Source organism: Dendrobates tinctorius, unplaced genomic scaffold, assembly GCF_039654945.1.
Source record: "Dendrobates tinctorius isolate UK_male_01 unplaced genomic scaffold, ASM3965494v1 ptg000060l, whole genome shotgun sequence".
Lineage (NCBI taxonomy): Eukaryota > Metazoa > Chordata > Amphibia > Anura > Dendrobatidae > Dendrobates > Dendrobates tinctorius.
The window spans coordinates 9,078,310-9,098,995 of record NW_027361728.1 but is presented as its reverse complement, the minus strand read 5'-3'; the positions used below and the strand labels follow the sequence as shown (position 1 = coordinate 9,098,995).

Sequence of the window (20,686 nt, the reverse complement as noted above, 5' to 3'; positions counted from 1 at the left end):
AAGAAAAAAGTTACCCTGTCAAGTTCCCGTAATCGGGGATAGTTATTCTTCCACTCCGTCTCGAGGTTAAAGCGGGTTGCTACAAAAAGAAAAATGGAAATATAATTTGATCAGATGGAAACACTTTGAAACTATAACTGATAGTTTGCTATATGATCTTATGGCTATTAAAAGTGCATTATTTATTTATTTTCCTCACTTATATAGTGTCATTAATTCCACAGCACTTTCCAGACATTATTACTATCCCCACTATCTAAACTCCCTATCAGTAAGTCTTTGCAGTGTGTGTGAGTGTGTGTACAGTGGGTACGGAAAGTATTCAGACCCCTTTAAATTTTTCACTCTTTGTTTCATTGCATCCATTTGGTAAACTCAAAAAAGTTCATTTTTTTTCTTCTCATTAATGTACACATTGCATCCCATCTTGACTGAAAAAAACAAATGTAGAAATTTTTGCAAATTAAAAAAGAAAAACTGAACTAATAAATGGTCATAAGTATTCAGACCCCTTGCTCAGACACTCATTTAAGTCACATTCTGTCCATTTCCTTATGATCTTCCTTGAGTTGGGTCTACTCCTTCATTGGAGTCCAGCTGTGTTTAATTAAACTGACAGGACTTGATTTGTAAAGGCACACACCTGTCTATATACACTTCCTGACAGAAGTTATTTCGCTCTCCCATGTGATGTAAATAAAAGCTTATAACCTGACATTAAATTCATCCATTGGATGTATAAATTAATTCTTTTGAAAGCTAAAACCCTCCGAAATATGGCTTTGGTTAAGAAAATAAATTGGCATCAATGTAGAAATATTGATCATTTAATGGACACAGAATGGTCAGATTTTGGCAAGACAAAAGTTTTGTCGCCTGGTCATATAATGCACCCAATCCTAGTTTACATCATCACCTGTGCTCAGTAAATGATTGGTTAATTAGTGGGTGTGTATAAAAAGAAACCCAGCACCCCAGACCTTCACTTGAGCTGCAGCTTGAGCTCTGGCAACATGCCAAAAATCCACCTTGCGACCAAAGCCTGGATTATCAAGAGGCTGAAGACCAGATCCACTGCAGAGGTGGCTGGCACCTTTAATGTGTCTCAGGGTCAAGTACAAAGAATTAAAAAAAGATTCGAAGACACTAGAGATGTGTTTGACAAGCCCAGGTCCGGCAGACCTCGCAAGAAAACTGCTCAGGAGGAACGTTTGTTGGTTAGAAAATCCAAAGCAAGGCCCTCTTCCACTGCAGCAGACCTCCAACAGGCCTAGTCACCTCAAGTCCCTGTGTCAACTAGAACAGTTTGTAGGATTCTGTCTCGAAATGGCCTCCATGGTCGAATGAGTGCCCAGAAGCCTGCACTAAACAGAAGGCAAATAAAAAACCGTGTGGCATTTGCAAAGTCCCACAGCCTGCTAAACAGATGGATGCTGGAAAAGAGGCAGAAGGTGGATTTCTCTGATGAATCTTCAGTAGAATTACACCACAGCCGCCGCAAATACTGCAGGAGAACTACTGGAGCACGTATGGATCCAAAATACATCCAGAAAACAGTTAAATTTGGTGGTGGAAAGATTATGGTCTGGGGTTACATTCAGTATGGGAGTTTGCAAAACATTTGCAAGGTGAAAGGCAATATCAATAGCCTAAAATATCAAGAAGTATTAGCTACCTCTTATATTCCAAATCATAAAAGGGGTCAAATTCGGCAGCAGGATGGTGCTCCATCTCATACATCCATCTCTACAACAAAGTTCCTCCAGACAAAAAAGATCAAGGTGCTCAAGGAATGGCCATCCCAGTCACCAGACATGAACATCATTGAGCATGTTTGGGGTAGGATGAAAGAGGAAGCTTGGAAGACAAAACCAAAGAATCTAGATGAACTCTGGGAGGCATGCAAGACTCCCTTCTTTTCTATTCCTGATGACTTCATTAATAATTTGTATGAATCATTGTTGAACCACATGGATGCAGCCCTTCAAGCTCATGGAAGTCACACAAAATATTAAATATGACTAATAGCATCACAACTTCATTCACCAATGTTATGCAACATATATTTGTATTTTAAGTTAATTATTTGTTTGAATATCACATTACTTTCTGTGGCTGACAAAACTTTTGTCTTGCCAAAATCTGACCATTCTGTGTCTATTAAATGATCAATATTTCTGCATTGATGCCAATTTTCTTAACCTAAACCACATTTCGAAGGGTTTCAGCTTTCAAAAGAATAATTTATACAACCAATGGATGAATTTAATGTCAGGTTATAAGCTTTTATTTACATAACATGGATAAGCAACATAACTTCTGTCAGGGAGTGTAAGGCCTCTTTCACACATCAGGTTTTCGCCGTCAGGCGCGATCCGGCGCTTTTGACAGAAACCGGATCCGGCGAAATGCAATGCCGGATCCGGTTTCCCCCCCCATTGACTTGCATTTGCGCCGGATGGCCATGCGTTTCATCCGGTTTTCGCCGGATCCGGCAATGTGTCGCGATCCGGCGTCTGGAAAAAACGGCTACTGTAACGTTTTTTGTCTCCAGCGAAAAAGCCGGACACGCCAGATCCGGCGCGTCCGGCTTTTTCACACAATGAAAGCCTATGAGCGCCGCAATGCGCCGGATCCGGCAAAAGCCGGATCCGGCGGCCGGATCCGGTTTTTTGGTCTGAGCATGCTCAGTAGCTCTGCCCACAGGAGATATATAAAAGCAAGACAATGGGACCCTCAGCCACACCCAACATGCCACCCAAGCCAAGAACCAGGAGCAGAAGGCAGCAGACATCTGCAGCAGCAGCACCATCAGCACCACCACAAATGGAGCAGCAAATGGAACATGCTGAGGAGGGGAGTCCAGCAGCAGATGAGAGACGGTAATTATCAAATCCCCCATTCCTCCAAACTAGGGCCATGGAATATCAAGATATTCATTGGCCCTTTGTTTCTCTTTATTCAACAGCCGCCAAAGAGATGCAGCAGCAGCAGCAGCAGAAATGGCATCACTGGCAGCAGCAACAGCAGCAGCAATACCCACAGCCATGGAGTCTGGCCATCAACAGGACAGCACATCTTCTTCTGGGAGCCCTCCCTCGCATCGTCAGCAAGTTTTTATTTCCAAAATCCATCATCTCTGTAATATATGTCTATTCATTGCCTTTTATTTCAAAACAGGAATCACAAGATGAAGAGGAGCTCCCAGAAGAAGAAGGAAGGGGTGGACAGACACCTGGAGTGGGCTCACAATTGGTAAGTTTTTTGCATCAAACGCAGAAACACAACATCACACTACACACAACACATAGAAAACAACGTTCTGCAGACCACACACAGCAAACAAATGCCTACATCCAAAGACATAACATTTTTTGTTTTTTTCTCTAGTTTTCCCAATCTGGTGCTCGGCCAAGAGGTCCTCGCAGTGCCTCCCAGGGTCGTCGGCGACAGCAACGCGGCGGTCACCAGCGTGTAAGTATAAATATTTTTGCTTTGTTTTTTTTGCACTTTTTATTTCATTTCTTTTGTGGAGGCTAATTATGTTATTTTTGTCTTTTTCTTTAACAGCCTTCACAGCGTGCTCCCGACTCTGACGGTGAGGATGGAGGGATTGATGTGGACCGCCTCATCGATCTCGTCAGAGAAAGGGAGCCGCTCTGGAATATGGCTGACCGCCGCCACGCTGACCTGATCGTTACCCGACGACTCTGGGAGGAAATCTGTTCGCTCCTTGTGGGCCACTGGGAGGATCTCGATGTTCGGGCCCAGATTAAAGAGCGTAAGTATATACAGTACCGGTTGCTTGATGTAAACCAGTGTTTCCCGAACTCCAGTCCTCGTGGTCCCCACGGATCATGTGTTCAGGATTTCTATTTACTATGGAAATCCTGAAAACATGACCCCTGGGGACCATGAGGACTGGAGTTTGTGAAACACTGATGTTGTATACTAACCACTCCTTTCTCGCTTCAGGGAACAGAATTGTGAATCGGTGGCGGTCTGTGAGGGATCGTTTCAAGAAGGAGTTCAATAAAGAGATGCGGGCCCCGAGTGGATCTGGAGGACGCAGGAGCAAGTACAAGTACGCACAAGCCCTGTCGTTCCTCCGGGAAACAATGCTCACCAGAAGGTAAATATTACACACCACATGTGAAAAAAAAGTTAGATGTAACTTTTTTTTTTCAGCCAGGGCCATACCATGTCAGTATTTTAATTGTTTTTTTTTCTCTTTATTCCACAGCACGGTGAGCAGCACTCGGGAGCCTGCACGATTGGACCCTTCTGAGGCGATCCCTGAGGAGACCGGCACCGAGGGACACTTCGACCGCCCCGGTACATCTGCACCTTCCCAGCCTTCCCACACATTCGACCCATCTGTCCCATCCACCAGCACAGGAGCATCGTGGCCGCCTACATTACATGAAGCTGCTGGTGAGGAGATCGCTTTCCCTTTACCCCACCCTTCTGCCCCTGCCACCTCTAGTACACCTGCGGGTACTGGGCGGCAGCGGCAGAGGGGTCAGGAAAAGAGTTATGCGCAAGAGTTCTTGCATCTGAATGCATCTTTCCAGAACTGTCTCAAAGTCTTGTCAGAGCAAATCTCCGCAGGCTTTCAGCAGATCAACTCCAGCATTCTGGAGGTGAAGACACTTCTGCAAACCATGCATTCAGAAGCAAGATCTTCGCCAAACCACACCTTTTTCAGGTCTGTTGTGGAGCGCATGGCAACACTATCTCCTACCCAGCAGATGCATGTAATGCATTCGTGCCACGGTGCTCTACAGCAGGTTACCTCCCAACCTCCACCTCCCACCACTGTAGTTCCTCCACCTGCACCCCCTCCAGCCACTTTCCATCCTCCCCCTCCTATTACATCTGCACCCCCTCCAGCCACTTTCCATCCTCCCCCTCCTATTACATCTGCACCCCCTCCAGCCACTTTCCATCCTCCCCCTCCTATTACATACCAGCAACCTCACCAGTACCAGCAACCTCCCCAGTACCAGACATCTCCCCACTTCCAGCAACCTGCCCCGTACCAAACTCCTTCCCCGTACCAAACTCCTTCCCCATACAACTTTCCATCAACATCATCTGCTCCTACAGTCCCTGCCCAACCCTCCACTCCACCGCCCACCACCTCTTCTGCCTCCAACATGTCCACCCATTCTGTAGCTTTTTCCACACCTTCACCTCTAACTGTTCCTTCCCCACCACGATCCCAGTCCTCTCTCCACACACCCAGTGTCGAAGTGTCCCGCAGCCCCTCCAGCAGTATTTCCACCCCACACTACACAGATTTGTAATTTTTTTTTTTTTAATAAAAATGCCCATTGGGTTTAAAACCTTTATTAAAAAAGCTTTTTGCACTTTCAAAACATTTTACAAAAAAAAAAATTTTTTAAATAAAAGTTAAATTATCGTTTCACAATGGTTGTCTGTCTTTTCTTTCTGCGGCGAACTATGTTTAAAAAAAAGGTTAAATACAGGGTATTTCAAAGGTAAAAAGGTATTCAAAACCAGGTATATAACTGTGGGTAAATTTTAGCTTTTTGCCACAGTTGTGTTCCTGGTTGTGTTTGAAGCAAAGTATTTCACCTAAAAAGTTGTGTTTATTGTTGGTGATTTCCTAACAATGTACACAACTTTTGTTAAAAGGTGAAATACTTTGCATAAAACACAACCAGGTACACACCTGTGGCCTAAAGCTAAAAATAGTAAGACCATGACAAGATAGCCAACTTTGGTTGGCAAAGGTATATACTGTTGGTCCAGAAGGTACACAAGTTTGGTTAGGGCACAAATCTTTCACACTCTGTCATCCTGCCAGTGTACTCTGCCTTGAGGGTCAATTTTAAAAACCGGATCCGGCGTAATCCGTCGAAAAACGGATAGAAAAACGGATGAACCGGATGAGACGGATCCGGTTTTGTCTGTCAAGAACAAGACGGATCCGGCAGAAAACCGGATCCGGCACATCAGGTTTTACAAAACATTTGCCGGATCCGGCGTTCCGGCACGACGCCGGATCGCGCCTGACGCCGAAAACCTGATGTGTGAAAGTAGCCTAAAACCTCACAGCTCACAGTGCATTGTCAGACCAAATCAGAATCATGAGGTCAAAGGAACTGGCCAAGGAGCTCAAAGACAGAATTGTGGCCAGGCACACATCTGGCCAAGGTTACAAAAGAATTTCTGCAGTACTCAAGGTTCCTAAGAGCACAGTGGCCTCCATAATCCTTAAATGGAAGAAGTTTGGAACCATCAGAAGTCTTGCTAGACCTGGCCGTCCAGCCAAATTGAGAAATCGTGGGAGAAGAGCCTTGGTGAGAGAGGTAAAGAAGAACCACAAGATCACTGTGGCGGAGCTCCACAGATGCAGTAGGAAGATGGGAGAAAGTTCCACAAAGTCAACTATCACTGCAGCCCTCCACCAGTCGGGCCTTTATGGCAGAGTGGCCCGATGGAGAAGCCTCTCCTCAGTGCCAAACATATGAAAGCCAGCATAGAGTTTGCTAAAAAAAATAAAAATAAAAAAAAATAACATGAAGGACTCCCAGACTATGAGAAATAAGATTCTCTGGTCTGATGAGACGAAGATAGAACTTTTTGGTGATAATTCTAAGCAGGATGTGTGGAGAAAACCAGGCACTGCTCATCACCTGCCCAACAAAATCCCAACAGTGAAACATGTTGGTGGCAGCATCATGCTTTGGGGGTGTCTTTCAGCTGCAGGAACAAGACAACTGGTTGCAATTGAAGGAAACATGAATGTGGCCAAATACAGAGATATCCTGGATGAAAACCTCTTTCAGAGTGCTCTGCACTTCAGACTTGGCCGAAGGTTCACCTTCCAACAATACAATGACCCTAAGCACACAGCCAAAATAACAAAGGATTGGCTTCAGAACTATGTGACCATTCTTGACTGGCCCAGCCAGAGCCCTGACCTAAACCCAATTGAGCATCTATGGAGAAACCTGAAAATGACTGTCCACCAATGTTCAAAGAAACAAAGAGTGAAAAATTTAAAGGGGTCTGAATACTTTCCATACCCACTGTATAAATTACTAAAACTACAATGACTACTAGCTAGAGATAGGCGAACCCGAACAGTAAATTTCGGTGTCCGTACCGAGCACTTATTGTTCAAGCACAGACACTGTACACAGACTTCACTAGGAATGGCAACCACTGCTTCTTATTGACGGTAAAATCATCACCGCCAGTCAGACAGCCACTGTTCCTATGCTGTCAAATGACAGAGTAAGTGCGCAGCTATGATTGGAGGTATAAAGTTTACCTCTGGTCATTGGTGTCGGCTGATGGGACTACTGCTCCCATCAGCAAACGCCTGCTGCCGCTAATAACAGTGAGAGCAGAAGCGGCTGATGGAATTATTCACCAGCCAATGCCTGTGCTGTAAATAATTAAAAAGAAAAAAAACAAACAAAAAAAAAAAAAAAAAAAAAAAAAAAAACACACCGCATGGGTTCCCCTGTATTTTTGATAACCTGCCAGGCAAAACTCACAGCTTGGGGCAGCAACCCTCAGCTGTCCGCTTCAGCAAGGCTGGTTATCAAGAATAGAGGGGAACCCATGCCATATTTTTTAATTATTTAAAAAAAAAAAATGGCATAGGGTCCCCCCATTTTTCACAACAAGCCTTGCTAATGCAGACAGCTGGGGCCAGGTATTCTCAGGCAGGTAAGGGGCCATGGATATTGACCCCCACCCCATCTCGCCAGTCTAAAAATAGCAGCCCACAGCCGCGCAGAAAAGGCGCATCAATTAGATGCACCAATTCTGGCGCTTTGCCCGATTCATCCCACTTGCCCTGTAGCGGTGGCAAATGGGGTTCATATTTGGGGGGTTCATGTCACCTTTGTTTGTATTGTCAAGTGACTATTACTAATCCTTGGGCTTACAGAGAGTTGTCTAAACTGGGTTACAAATTATTATGCAAAAAGAGTTTAGGAGTTGATAAGGTTAGAATTTTTTTGTTTGTCATTTAAACTCATTGATGGTGATGTGTGTCAGGGCTCTTTATATCACTGAAAGCAATTGCAGATACCTGTGCAAATTAGTTTGGCAGGTGTGTCCAAATAAAGGCAAGACTACTTAAGAAGGCTGTTCCACATTATTAAGCAGCCTACATTTTTTGCCAAAATGGGAAAGAAAAAGGATGTGTCGGCTGCTGAGAAGCAACAAATTGTGGAGTATTTAGGTCAAGGCATGACTACAATCAACATTGTGCGATGATCACGATGAAGTGTCTTGGCAATCAAGAAGTATGTAGCTGATTCCCAGCAGACACGTGTGCATGCTGATAAGGAAAAATTGAGGACTCTTTCCAACAGGCAATTGTGTCAGGTTAAAAGAGCAGCTGCAAAAATGCCTCGTCATAGCAGCAGACAAGTTTTTGAAGCTGCTGGTGCCTCCAACGTCCCCCGAACAACAAGATGCAGGATCCTTCAGAGGTTTGCAGCTGTGCGTAAGCCATCCTGTCGACCACCTCTATCCACTGCACACAAGCAGAAACGGCTCCAGTGGGCCAAACGATACATGAAGACTGACTTCCAAACTGTTTTGTTCACTGATGAGTGCTGTGCACCGCTCGATGGTCCAGATGGATGGAGTGGAGGATGGCTGGTTGATGGACACCCCATGAAAACACGGCTAAGGCACCAACAAGGAGGAGGTGGAGTAATGTTTTGGGCTGGAATCATGGGGAGAGAGATTGTTGGCGCCTTTAGGATCCCTGAAGGGGTAAATCTATGTGGAGTTTCTAAAACAGCACTTCCTGCCATGGTTCAAGAGGAAGAACCGTGCTTTCCGCAGCAAGATCATTTTCATGCATGATAATGCACCGTCTCATGCTGCCAGTAACACATCTGCATCTCTGGCTGCTATGGGCATAAAAGAGGACAAACTTATGGTGTGGCCACCATCTTCCCCTGACCTCAACCCCATTGAGAACCTCTGGAGCATCATCAAAAGGAGTGTATGATGGTGGGAGGCAGTTCACATCTAAGCAACAGCTCTGGGAGGGTATTCTGTCCACATGCAAAACAATTGAAGCACAAACCATCCAAAAACTGACAAATTCAATGGACTAGAGAGTTCAGAAGGTTCGTTCGAACAAGGGGTCCTATGTGCAAATGTAACATCACCTAGAATAAAGTTTTGACTTGAAAACTGTTTGATTTCATTTTGTAATAAGATGATAATGCTTATAATTTCACAATTGACCATTTTTTTGTTCAAAATAAAAAGGTTGAAAACTCTGCTGTGCATAATAATTTGGAACATGCATTTTGAGTGTTTCTTATTTTTAAAAATATACTGTTTTCATAGGCAGTTTGTTCAAAAACATTGCAATTATACTAGAATATTAGATGACTGGAAAATAACAATGACTGCAATTCATATAGGTAATTTAGAGAAAATATGAGGAAATATCTTTTGCATAATAATTTGGAACACAGTGTATAAGACACCTATCCATTACTAATCCTATAGATATATTGTAAATACACACAGAGACAGAATAAAGTCTTTTAATTGAAATGAAAAAACAAAACACATTTTTACTTTTTTATTTAAATATAACACAAACAGTTATACTCACCTAATGCCCATTCCATTGAATCCTAGCCTTCTGTAATAAATCAAAAATAAAAAAAAAAATCAACAATATCCTTCACCTGTCCATCGTTCTATCACACTCCATAATCCATGTCTGGGGATAAACAGTTTTCAACCTGGGCGGTGCAAAGAAGCGACCGTTCAGGCTGAATATCACTGGGGAATGAGCTGCTGTGAGCGCAGCATCAGTGACTAGCGGTGACGTCTTTGAGGTTATTGCCAGTCACTGAGGCTGCAAGCATTTCCAGCTATGCAAATGAACTGCGGAGACCTCGGTGAGCTCATTGCTAGTAAAGTGAGAAAAAGTCTCACGGTGCAGAGGCGAGTTCACCCTGCACCATGAGACTTTTTGTCACTGTACTAGCGGCAATCTCACCGAGGTCACCGCAGTTCATTGGCCCGGCTGGGAACACAGCCTCAGTGACCGGCAGTAACCTCGATGATGTCACCGCTAGGTTTATCAAATAGCTTCGGATAAGAGCTTATTTGAATAGGCATAGCATTTACTGAATAGCTGCATCGGGAACTCTGATACCTGGAGCACTCCCGATGATCAGCTGTTCGGCTCCGCAGCTGCATGTGCCGTGGGTGTTTGACAGTCACAACACATGCTTGGAGAGCCTGTTTGTTGGGCTCTCCATACATGTGTTGCGACAGTGAAACAGCTGCTACACATGCAGCTACGGCGCCAAACAAGTGATCATCGGGAGCGCTCCAGGTATCCGGGTTCCCGATGCAGCTATTCGGTAAGCGCTATAGCTATTTGGATAAGCTCTTATCTGGAGCTATTGGCTCATCCCTAGTCATCGATAGTCACTGAAGCTGTGCTCGCAGCAGCTCATTTCCTAGTGGTTCTCAGCCTGGACGGTCGCATCTTGGTGGCACCATCCAGGTTGAAAACTATTAATCCCCAGACAAGGATTACGGCGTGAGAAAGAACGATGGACAGTTGAGGGATATTGTTGTTTTTTATTATTTCTGTTTTATTACAGAAGATGAGGGCTCCAAAGGAATGGGTGTTAAGGGAGTATAACTAAGTAAAAATGTGTTTAGCTTTATTTCAAATAAAAGACTTTATTCTGGCTGTATCTTTATTTACCATACCACTATAGGATTAGTAATGGATAGGTGTCTTATAGATGCCTCTCCATTACCATTCGTGGGCTTGATGTCACCGGACAATACAAAGGTGACATCAACCCCACAAATATGGACCCCACTTATCACCGATACAGGGCAAGTAGGAAGAGCCGGGCAAAGCGCCATCTAATTGATGCGCTTTTTCTGGGTGGCAGCACGCTGCTATTTTTAGGCTGGGAGGGGTGCAAATATCCATGGCCCCTTTACGAGCCTGAGAATGTCAGGACCCAGCTGGTTGACAAAAATGAAGAGGAACCTACGCATTTTATTTTTAAATAAACAGTGTGGGGACCCCTCTATTCTTGTTAACCAGCCTTGCTGAAGCTGACATGCGTCAGCTGATGAATATTCCCATCAGCCACTTCTGTTATTTCTGATGGTAGCGGCAGCAGGTGTCAGCTGACGGAAGCAGTAGTCCTATCAGCGGACAACAGTGACTGTAAAGTAAACTTTATACCTCCGAACAAAGCTGCGCGCTCACAATGTCTTTTGACAGTGTGAGGACCGCGGCTGTCTGACTGACGGTGATAATTTTAACGCTGATCAGAAGCACCTGTAAGAATATCTGCTTCAATTCCCAACATTGCTTAGCTGCCATTTGCTCATGAATGTTACCTTTAAAAGCATCAGCCTGCTGTTCAACTGAAGCGCGGACCATTTTCCAAAAACAATCCGAAACTGCGAGACTTAAATTCTTGGTAGTCACCTGATGAGCCTTAAGCATCCCTTTCCTGGAAGGAAAACCCCAGCACTGTTCAAATATGGATGAGTACACATATATACATAAGACTAATATTCATCTTGCACGTATACCATTGTACCAAATATTAGAGGGAGGGAATATTGCAGTGTATACGGCTCAATACAGAGGCACTGGGTTATACTCTGTATTTAGTGGATCACTCTGTGTGCACATTGTGCAGTTTTTTATTATTTTGAATGAGGTTTCCATTTCATTTCAATGGATAAAACATAGAAGTGAATTCTTAGGTCTTTTCTGCATGAAATGTCTATTCATCACTGCAACCATAAGTGTTCCGATGCGATTTGGTTCTGCAGTAGTGTTCACTATTAGATAAGTGGACAGACACCTTATATTATTTTTATCTAACTAACCAGTCGCATACCTAGCCTAGTACATATGTTTATTACGCACACACTATATAGCAGATACTCGTTTGTAATCTTTCAGACTGGATGTTCACGCTACTTTTCACAACTTTGCACTTGGTTTATTTTACTACTCAGGACTCTCTAAGTGTCTAAAATGCATTAATATTTATGTATCATACACAAACTAGGAAAGCTAAAATCGAATCATAACTGAATTATTTAATCTAATCTTTTACTCGATCATACCATCAAGTTTTCCTGGCTTCGATCAGTGGAAGCCACAGAGGATGCATATGTCTAGCAAAGGCCTGTGACTGGTGGCATACAATGGCAGGTGTAGTCATAGAAAACCATAGCTAGATGTAAGCAGCATAAACAGTTTAATTATAGGTGAAATAAATGTGCCTCATCTGTATCTTCTGCAAAATCATGGCATTCTGTGATAAACCACATCTGTGTTTTGCCATGCAGCAATTATTGAAACATATATTCCATCCTCTATTTGTACAGACATCTTAAAGGGAACCTGTCAGCAGGATTGTGCACAGTATCCTACAGACAGTGTCAGGTCGGCGCCGTTATACTGATTGAAATGATACCTGGGTGATGAAATCCATCTTGTGGTTGTTGTTTAATCTTTTTTTTTTTAGTTTTGAGTTAATGATATGCCTATGCTCCGGAGCGGCCTGTGGTGGGGGTCTTCATGTGGTGCTCTGATTAGGCATTCATAATGCTGACAGGTCACTGATCCTTCACTAACCTGCACCCTAGCTTACATAATGAATATTATAAACACCTTTAGCATGATCCACATGTCAAATCAAATGTGCATATAATTCAATTAATTGATGCTGTAAATAAAATCATTAAAATAAAAAGCCTCCTCCAAGATGGCGCTGCCTGCGCAATAGCATAGCAGTTATCGTCTCCAATAACATGGCGACAGCCATGCCTGCGCAGTAGCATCTATCGGAGATCTAATGGATGCTACTGCGCAGGCATCTTTGAGGAAGCCATACAGATGAATACCTAATCAGAGCCCCACATGCAGACCCCCCCCACAGGCCGCCCCGAAGCACTAGCAGATCATCAACTCAAAACTGAAAATATGATTAAACAACAACCACAAGACGGATTTCATCATCCATTGCCATTTTAAATCAGTATAACGGCGCCGACCCGACACTGTGTGTAGGTTACTGTGCACAATCCTGCTGACCGGTTCCTTTTAAGTGACTCTCCGATCAAAGCAGTTGTGCAGTTTTAAAGGTGAAACAGGGGTCTTCACATATAATAGAGTGATTGCTTAAGGAGCAACTGTGCGATATTCTTGTTTTCAGGCACTTCGCTGCCGCCGCATGTGACTGCAGCCTAAAGGGGAATCAGCACTTTATTTGATAACTTTATAGCATTCTGAATAGTAAATTAAACCCTTAACAACCTTAGGTGTACATGTGCGTCAAGGTTCGTGTACCTGACTTTGTTGTGGGCAAACAATCTTTTACAGCAGATGATGATCATCTGCCTCTAACAACAACGATGGAGTGGAGCTCTGCCCGCGGCTGTCAATCTGCTAAATGCTGCTGCTGGCGAGGGGTGTCATTCCACCCACCCATCATGATCACAGGGCACCGTTTGGTAGCCATGACAGCTGACCCCCCGTGTCTGTCATAACAATACTCCTGTGAAAGCCAGCTTTTAGCTGGCGTTAAGATGATACTGTGATTTTAGCTTTACATAGCAGTGCATTAGTACAAGCGATCAGACGATCAAAGCCTCAAGTCCTCTAAGAGTAAAGAAAAAAACACACCCTCCTTTTGCCCTATTAAAAATGAAAAAAAAAAAACCCACACATTTGGTATTGCAGTGTTCATAAAGTCCACTAACAAAATATAAAATAAACTGATCCGAAACACCAGTACTAAGTATTTTGGGTAGCAGCAATATTGCAATAACATTGCAAACATCATATCTACTCCTAAACGGTATCAGGAAAAACATCAGCACAGGGTGCAAAAAATAAACCCTCACCCAGACCACGAATAATTAAAGTGTTAAGAGTCTTGGAAAATGTTGACAAGCGGGGAAAAAAAACAAAACACCACTTAAAGGGAACCTGTGTTACCCCCTGCAGGCGTTTTTAAGTAAAAGAGCCACCTTGTGCAGCACTAATGCTGCATTCTGTAAAGGTGTCTCTTTTATTTAGGGTACCTTGCATCGCACAAATAATAGTTTTTAAAATTGGTCAGACATACCTGATATTTGTCAGGGGGGCAGGTCTTTCCCCATCTGACAGACGCCTCACATACGTCAGTCATGTATTCCTGCATTGTGTCTCCGACTCCAAATCTTTATTTTCAAATCCTGGCGTCTGCGCCGGCTGTACTATGTATTCTTGGTTACCGTCGCCCGTCCTGTCATGACGTCGGCGGCCAGAGATCCAGCCCCGCAGTCGCTTATGGTTTATTCACACTGCAGGGCTGGGAATCTCAGGCGCAGATAACTACTTGTGTACATTTTGTTTTGTATAATGCACTGTCTACTTTATATATCTGATGTTCTATATGATGAATTATATGTACTTTTGACTGAGGGGCGTTTCCTTAATGGTGATTGGTTTGTCCACACTATATATGGCCGCTCCATGCTCTATTTGTTGTACTTGATAAAGACCATGTTTTGGTTGAAACGTTGTATCTATTGATGGCAGAATAAAGCTATAAGGTTTCTTCACCTGGAACGGATGCTGCTCCTTCATGTTCTATGCAGAGTGTAGACATAGTCTCAGACCGTATTCACACTTCTGCATTTGTTCAGCATTTTATATCTGTAATTTTAAAAACTTGTTGAAAATATTTGATGTGTGAACAAGGCCTGATGCAGAGTTCACGTCTCCGTTTTTTTTTTTGGGGGGGTGTGGGGGCTCTCTCTCAATGTGTGAACGCACTAATAATTGTAAATTAAACGGATCATATTGTAGACGTTCATTACTCTTAGGGAAATCAAATTAAATTCCAGAGTGTAAAAAGCCTCCTTGCCGGCACACTACATACTGTCATGCATGGAACCTGAAGACATACATCAGAAATTCTGTGACAGCTGTAGTCATCAGCAAAGAAAACTCACTTCAAAAGACTTGACCCTTGAAAAAACTCCTCTTCATAGTCTTTAATGGAGTCAATGCTTTCATTGGTGTTGCCTACGAAAAATAATATATTTATGAAAAACAGCCTCTTATAAATAACTGAATAAAAATAAAAAATCAGCGCTTGGCACCATTGTGTCTCCAGATTTATAACCTCTTATTGAATTGGACAGCCTCTTTTCACTGCCATCAGTAATGGAGGTCACCATCACTTCCAAACAAAAAAGAAAAAAATATCTCTTCTTTATTCAATGCAAAACACTTAAAGGAAAGGTTCAGCGGGTGTGGGGTTCCAGCAAGGAAATCAGAAAGGCGGAGAATAAGGTCCCAAAAAAGTAATATGATACAAAATGACCGTCTCCTTGGAATATATTACTGAATAATGGCCGATCACAAAACTGCCAACAAATCAAGATGATTTATAGACTATACGACATTATAGAACAACAAAGAATACAGGTTTTAGAGCCAATATAGCTGTACCTAGCAACCAAAACAACAAGCTATGTGACTATTAAAGGAGTACTCCTGAATTAATATTGTTTGTGTTTTTTCAATTCTGTCTTAACTGTGATTGTTTACTTCACTTAATGAAATCTTGTCATCAAAAGCTTTGTTACTTAATCACCATTACAGGGCCTCTAAATACCTTTCCAAATGGCCCCAATGTTTAAATCGCTTCCATTACAATGGTGTTTCCCAAAGTCCAGTCCTCAGGGCCCCCAACAGATCATCATTTCAGGATTTCCTTAGTGTTGCACGAGTGATGGAATTATCATCAAGGCATCAAAATTGCCACGGACTCTCATGTCTGTGCAATAATAAGGATATCTGGAAAACATGATGTGTTGGGGCCTTGAAGACTGGAGCTTGAGAAACACTTTCACAAAGATGGAGAAATTTAAAGGAACCCTATCAGATGGTATAACGCTATTATCCTGCAAATATAGGGGTTACTTTACAGGTTAGTAGTGTTATAAAAAGGAGCCTGGCTGGAGTACTGAAAGTGCGACAACCAGGAGAACATTAACTTTACTTCTCCCGGGAGCCGCCAACTTGCAGTGATGCAGGCGTGCAGGAGCAAATACAGTCACCGGTCAAAGCACTGAGAGCAAGGATGCAAGTCAGATGATGATTAAAAGGAACCTGTCACCCCCTGCAGGCGTTTTTAAGTAAAAGTGCCACCTTGTGCAGCACTAATGCTAAATTCTGTCAAGGTGGCTCTTTTATTTATCGTCCCTTCCACCACCAAAATAATTGTTTTTAAAATTGGTCAGACATACCTGATATTTGTCAGGGGGGCAGGGCTTTCCCTCCTGGACACAGACGCCTCACATACGTCAGTCATGTCCTGATTTTGAATTTGGCGTCGCCTCCTCAGCGTTCATTTCTTTTTCTCATGCCTGCTGCACCGCTGCCCTGCTTAGCTCCGCCCCTACTGGTCACAGGTCCTGCTGGCACCCACTGCTCTGCGGAGCTCCGCTCCTACTGGTCACATGGTGCTGAAGTCATCACAGGCCCTGCTGGCACTACTGCTTTCTGAGCTCCACCCCTACTGGTCACATGGTGCTGACGTCATCACAGGTCCTGCTGCACCACTGAAAGAATATTACAGCGCAGGTGCAAGAAAAAGAAATGAACGCTGAGGAGGAGGCGCCAAATTCAAAAGCTGGACATGGTTCCCTTTAAGTCATAGTCATCATACTAAAAGCAAGGAAACAGCGACTAGTCCTCATTGCAGCCTGCCCAGATGACTAGTTAGAGCCTTGATGGGGGGCTTTATATATTCAAGTGCTTTGGTTAGTTATTATTATTCATTTATATAGCGCCATTTATTCCATGGCGCTTTACATGTGAAATGGGGAAATACAGACAAGTATAGTAAACATGTGTAAGACAAGGGACACACAAGTACATAAGGAGAGGGGACCCTGCCCGCGAGGGCTCACAGACTACAGGGATGGGTGAGGATACAGTTATGAGAAGCAGTTGGACTATTCTTACCTTTCCCAGTTACAACAGCAAAATATCCAAGAGCTTTCATTGGGAAGAGTTTTCCTTCAATTATTTGTTGGATCTTTAAAGGACCAAAATAAGAATTACTATACTATATATGGTATATAAGGTGTAAAGAGCAGTACATAATAGCATATTAAAGGACACAAAACTTTACTCACTCGGCTGGGGCTGGCTACGTTTTTCTCTGCAAGATCTACTTTGGTCAGAACAAAGATCGTTCTTCTGCCTTGTGGATCCATCTGACTTACAAGGTCAGTGACAATACTCCTCTCGGCATCTACAGACCCATCTGACAAAAGGCGAAAATATTTACCTTTTCTATCTTAATTTTTACAATATACAGAAATAAAAGGTGAGTTTTCATGTAAAAACATTAGTGCAATCCTATATAAAGCTACTATCATTCAGTGTATACATTATTTGGAAATGATGCAATGTATATTCATGGCTTGTCAAAAAACGCCTTTTCATTGACTCTAGTGCTTATAAAATAGAACAATAAAAAAAAGAATACTTCCCTCTGTCCAAGACCAGTGCCTCTTCTCCGCTCCGAGGACCATGTCGTCCCCCTACAATCTCATGACTTGGTTAAAGTCATGTGAGTGATGCAGCCTTCACATTTCCACCTGATGGAAGGATGTGAAGGCTGCAGCTCAACAGCGGCTGCTCACTTGACAAACTGTCCAGTCTGGGAAATTAAGTACTCCCGTGAAGCCACCATAGGAATAAAGGGGGTAAGTAGCAGAAAAATGCTGCCTATAACATGTCCTATATTAATTGTTCATCAAAAAGTATGACTATCTCTATAAAAGAAAAAAATCTTGGTAGTTTGCAGATCTGGAGCATTCAGGAACGTGGAGAAACACTGTCAAATTCACAAAAAAAATTGTACAAAAAAAGTATTCTCTTTGTAAATTTCCTTGAAAAAAAATGAAAAATTACTGCTACATTTTTAAACCACCTAAAATGCTAACAAAATAAAAACATTTTACAAATGGCTCTGATGTAAAGCAGACGTGATGAAAATGTTTTTATTAATGTATCTCTGTGGTACGAATCTCTGGATTAAAGGGATAATCATTCAAAATTTGAAAATTGCAAAAATTTGTTAGGTTTAAAGAGCATTTCGACTCTACACAGTTGAGAAAGGGGGTTCCCCGCTTGATTTACCATGTAAGGGAATGTCATGAAGGTGATGCAAAGAAACTCCGTTTTGCAGGCTTAGAAAAGGTTAATTTACCGGGAGGTGATCAGCATAGGCTTCTCCTTAGGAAAGAAGCCAGGTGGATCTTGTGCACATGCGCTATGGGACCATTAGTTCTGAATAAAAGAATTGACGTCGGTTTTCTCATAGGCTTTTCATTATGTATTTCCATGCAATGTTCATTTGTTTTTTAATGGGTTTTTTGTACCTTTTTCACTGTTTTGTAAATGTATTTTATGTTTTTTTATTATGAGGACATCAGGAAGTGGGAGGCAACCTGGATCCACACAGGTAAAAGGTGCCTTCCCTCTTCCTGTTGCTATTAGGACCCGTGGAAGCGCGGCAGCGTGAAACGGCCGTCGTCGATTCCTTGTTCACATTGCTCCCTATGCTACAATAAAGTTTGGATTTTAAGGACGGTGAGTGCCATCCCTTTTCTTAGGCCGTTGCAAATTTTTTTAACATTGTCAAAATTCTGAAATTTTTTGTAAATAAACACAAAACATATCGACCTAAATTTACCATTATCATAAAGTATAATGTGCCATGAAAAAAAAAAAAACTCAAAACCATTGGCATTTGTTGAAGAATTCCAGAGAATTACCACATAAAGGGACACTGGTCAGTTTTAAAAAATTTGGCCCAGTCATTAAGGGGTTAATACAGTCAACTGTGAAATCTATTTTTATTCCAAGATATATTGACTATTGGCTCAGTATCATCTGCGTTAATAAAAAAAAAATGCTCCAATGTTGATCCAGAAAAGTAGGATGAGTGTCATGCGAGAACAACTTGCGATTTTTCCCCAACTAGCATCCATATGATATCCATATGACAATGCATTTTTAACATGTTTTACTTACAGTAATTTCTATGTAATTTAAAGCTTTGTTTCTGAATAATAAAGCAATCTTATATACATAGATAGACTGTAAGATATTTAATAATAAGCTCTGTAGAGCTTATCGGGCAACTGGGTAGGAATAAAAAAAAAAAGGCATGTGGTCCCCTTTATTTTTAATAACCAGCAAGGCAGTGACATCAGTTAGGTTATCGCAGTTTTCAGCCGCTGTACTGCGATAACCTTACCGACGTCACCACTCACAGTGTGAGAAACGGCAGTAAGTTTTATTTTATGGTAATAAATAGGTAAAAGAAGATAATTGTCACGGAGTAGTTTTATTTAAGTACTTTTGTGTGTGTTTCTTTCTTTTGACTACCTCTCTCCTTTACTAGTCTCTGGGCTTGATGTCATCGGACATTATACAGCTGACATCAACCCCAAAGCCATTACCCTGATTGACAAAGCACCAGGCCAATAGAGAAGAGCCAAGGCTAAGTGCCAAAACTGGCCCATCTAATGGATGCACCATTTCTGAGGCGGCTGAGGGCTAGTTTTATTAGGCTGAGAAGGGGCCAATATTATCCATGGTCCTTTCCTGCCTATTACTACATCTGGCCGCAGCTGTCTGCTTCGCCTTTGCTGGTTGTTAAAAATAGGGGGAACCCCACGTCATTTTTTTTTTTTTCTTTTTATAGATTTCCCCCCTTTTTAATAATCAGAATAGGCTAATCAGACAGCTGTAGGCTGATATTATTAGGCTGGAAGGGTGATTGATATTGGTCCCTTCTCAGCTGCCTCCATTAGAAGTGCCAAATCTGGCGCTTAGCCACGGCTCTTCCCTATTAACCTAAAGTCCGCTGACATCAAGTCCAGGGGTTAGTAATGGTGAAGTGTCCATCAGAAACCCCCATTACTGTGTAGTCAAAAGAAACACACTTAAAAGTCCTTTTTATTTAAATAAACAATCCAAGACAATTACCCTCCTTTACCCATTTAACACCATAGGAAAAAAAAAACAACCAAAAAAAAAACAACTTACTACCAGTTCTCACGTTGCAAGCGGTGACGTCAGTAAGGTTGCTGCAGTTTAGCGGCTGTAAACTGTGATAACCTTACGGACATCACTGTTCGTCACAGCAGCCGGGTTCTCCTGCTACGAAGCATGAGAACCATCAGTAGCTGCAGCTCCAGTCTATGGAGCTGCATTCTTTAAACGGGGCTCCATAGACTGGACAAAGAAGATGCTCATCGTTGTGATATCTCCATATGGACTTCGGCGGACTCTGCAAATTATTTTTTTATGGCAATAAATGGTTACAACTGCCGCTCTCTATACTCAGAGCGGTGACTAAATCTGAATGCAGACTGGGCGAATAATGATCATTTTCTCCCTGCAGCGTTTGGCTACAAGAGGGCGCCAGGCAGGTTAGTAACACCATTAACCTGCACATTAACCTCATATCTGCAGGTTAATAGCAATTTTTTTTGGAAACTGGTTCCCTTTAAGGCAAGTATATACAAAAGGATGACATGGCTAAAAACATTGATTGTTGATGTTAGTAACATGTAG

The 20,686-nt window shown here is 42.5% G+C and overlaps 1 protein-coding gene across 13 annotated transcripts in view; it reads right to left on the bottom strand.

The window, feature by feature from the left end:
- Positions 1-20,686, bottom strand: part of OPA1 (OPA1 mitochondrial dynamin like GTPase) — a 165,440-nt gene that overhangs the window by 37,259 nt on the left and 107,495 nt on the right. For all 13 annotated transcript variants that reach the window (XM_073578662.1, XM_073578663.1, XM_073578668.1 and 10 more), the window contains 5 exons: positions 17,227-17,357; positions 17,054-17,126; positions 15,031-15,103; positions 11,407-11,522; positions 15-79 (listed from right to left, as the gene is read on the bottom strand). In XM_073578662.1, coding sequence (XP_073434763.1) covers positions 15-79; positions 11,407-11,522; positions 15,031-15,103; positions 17,054-17,126; positions 17,227-17,357 — 458 coding nt within the window. The remainder of the gene's footprint in view (positions 1-14; positions 80-11,406; positions 11,523-15,030; positions 15,104-17,053; positions 17,127-17,226; positions 17,358-20,686) is intronic.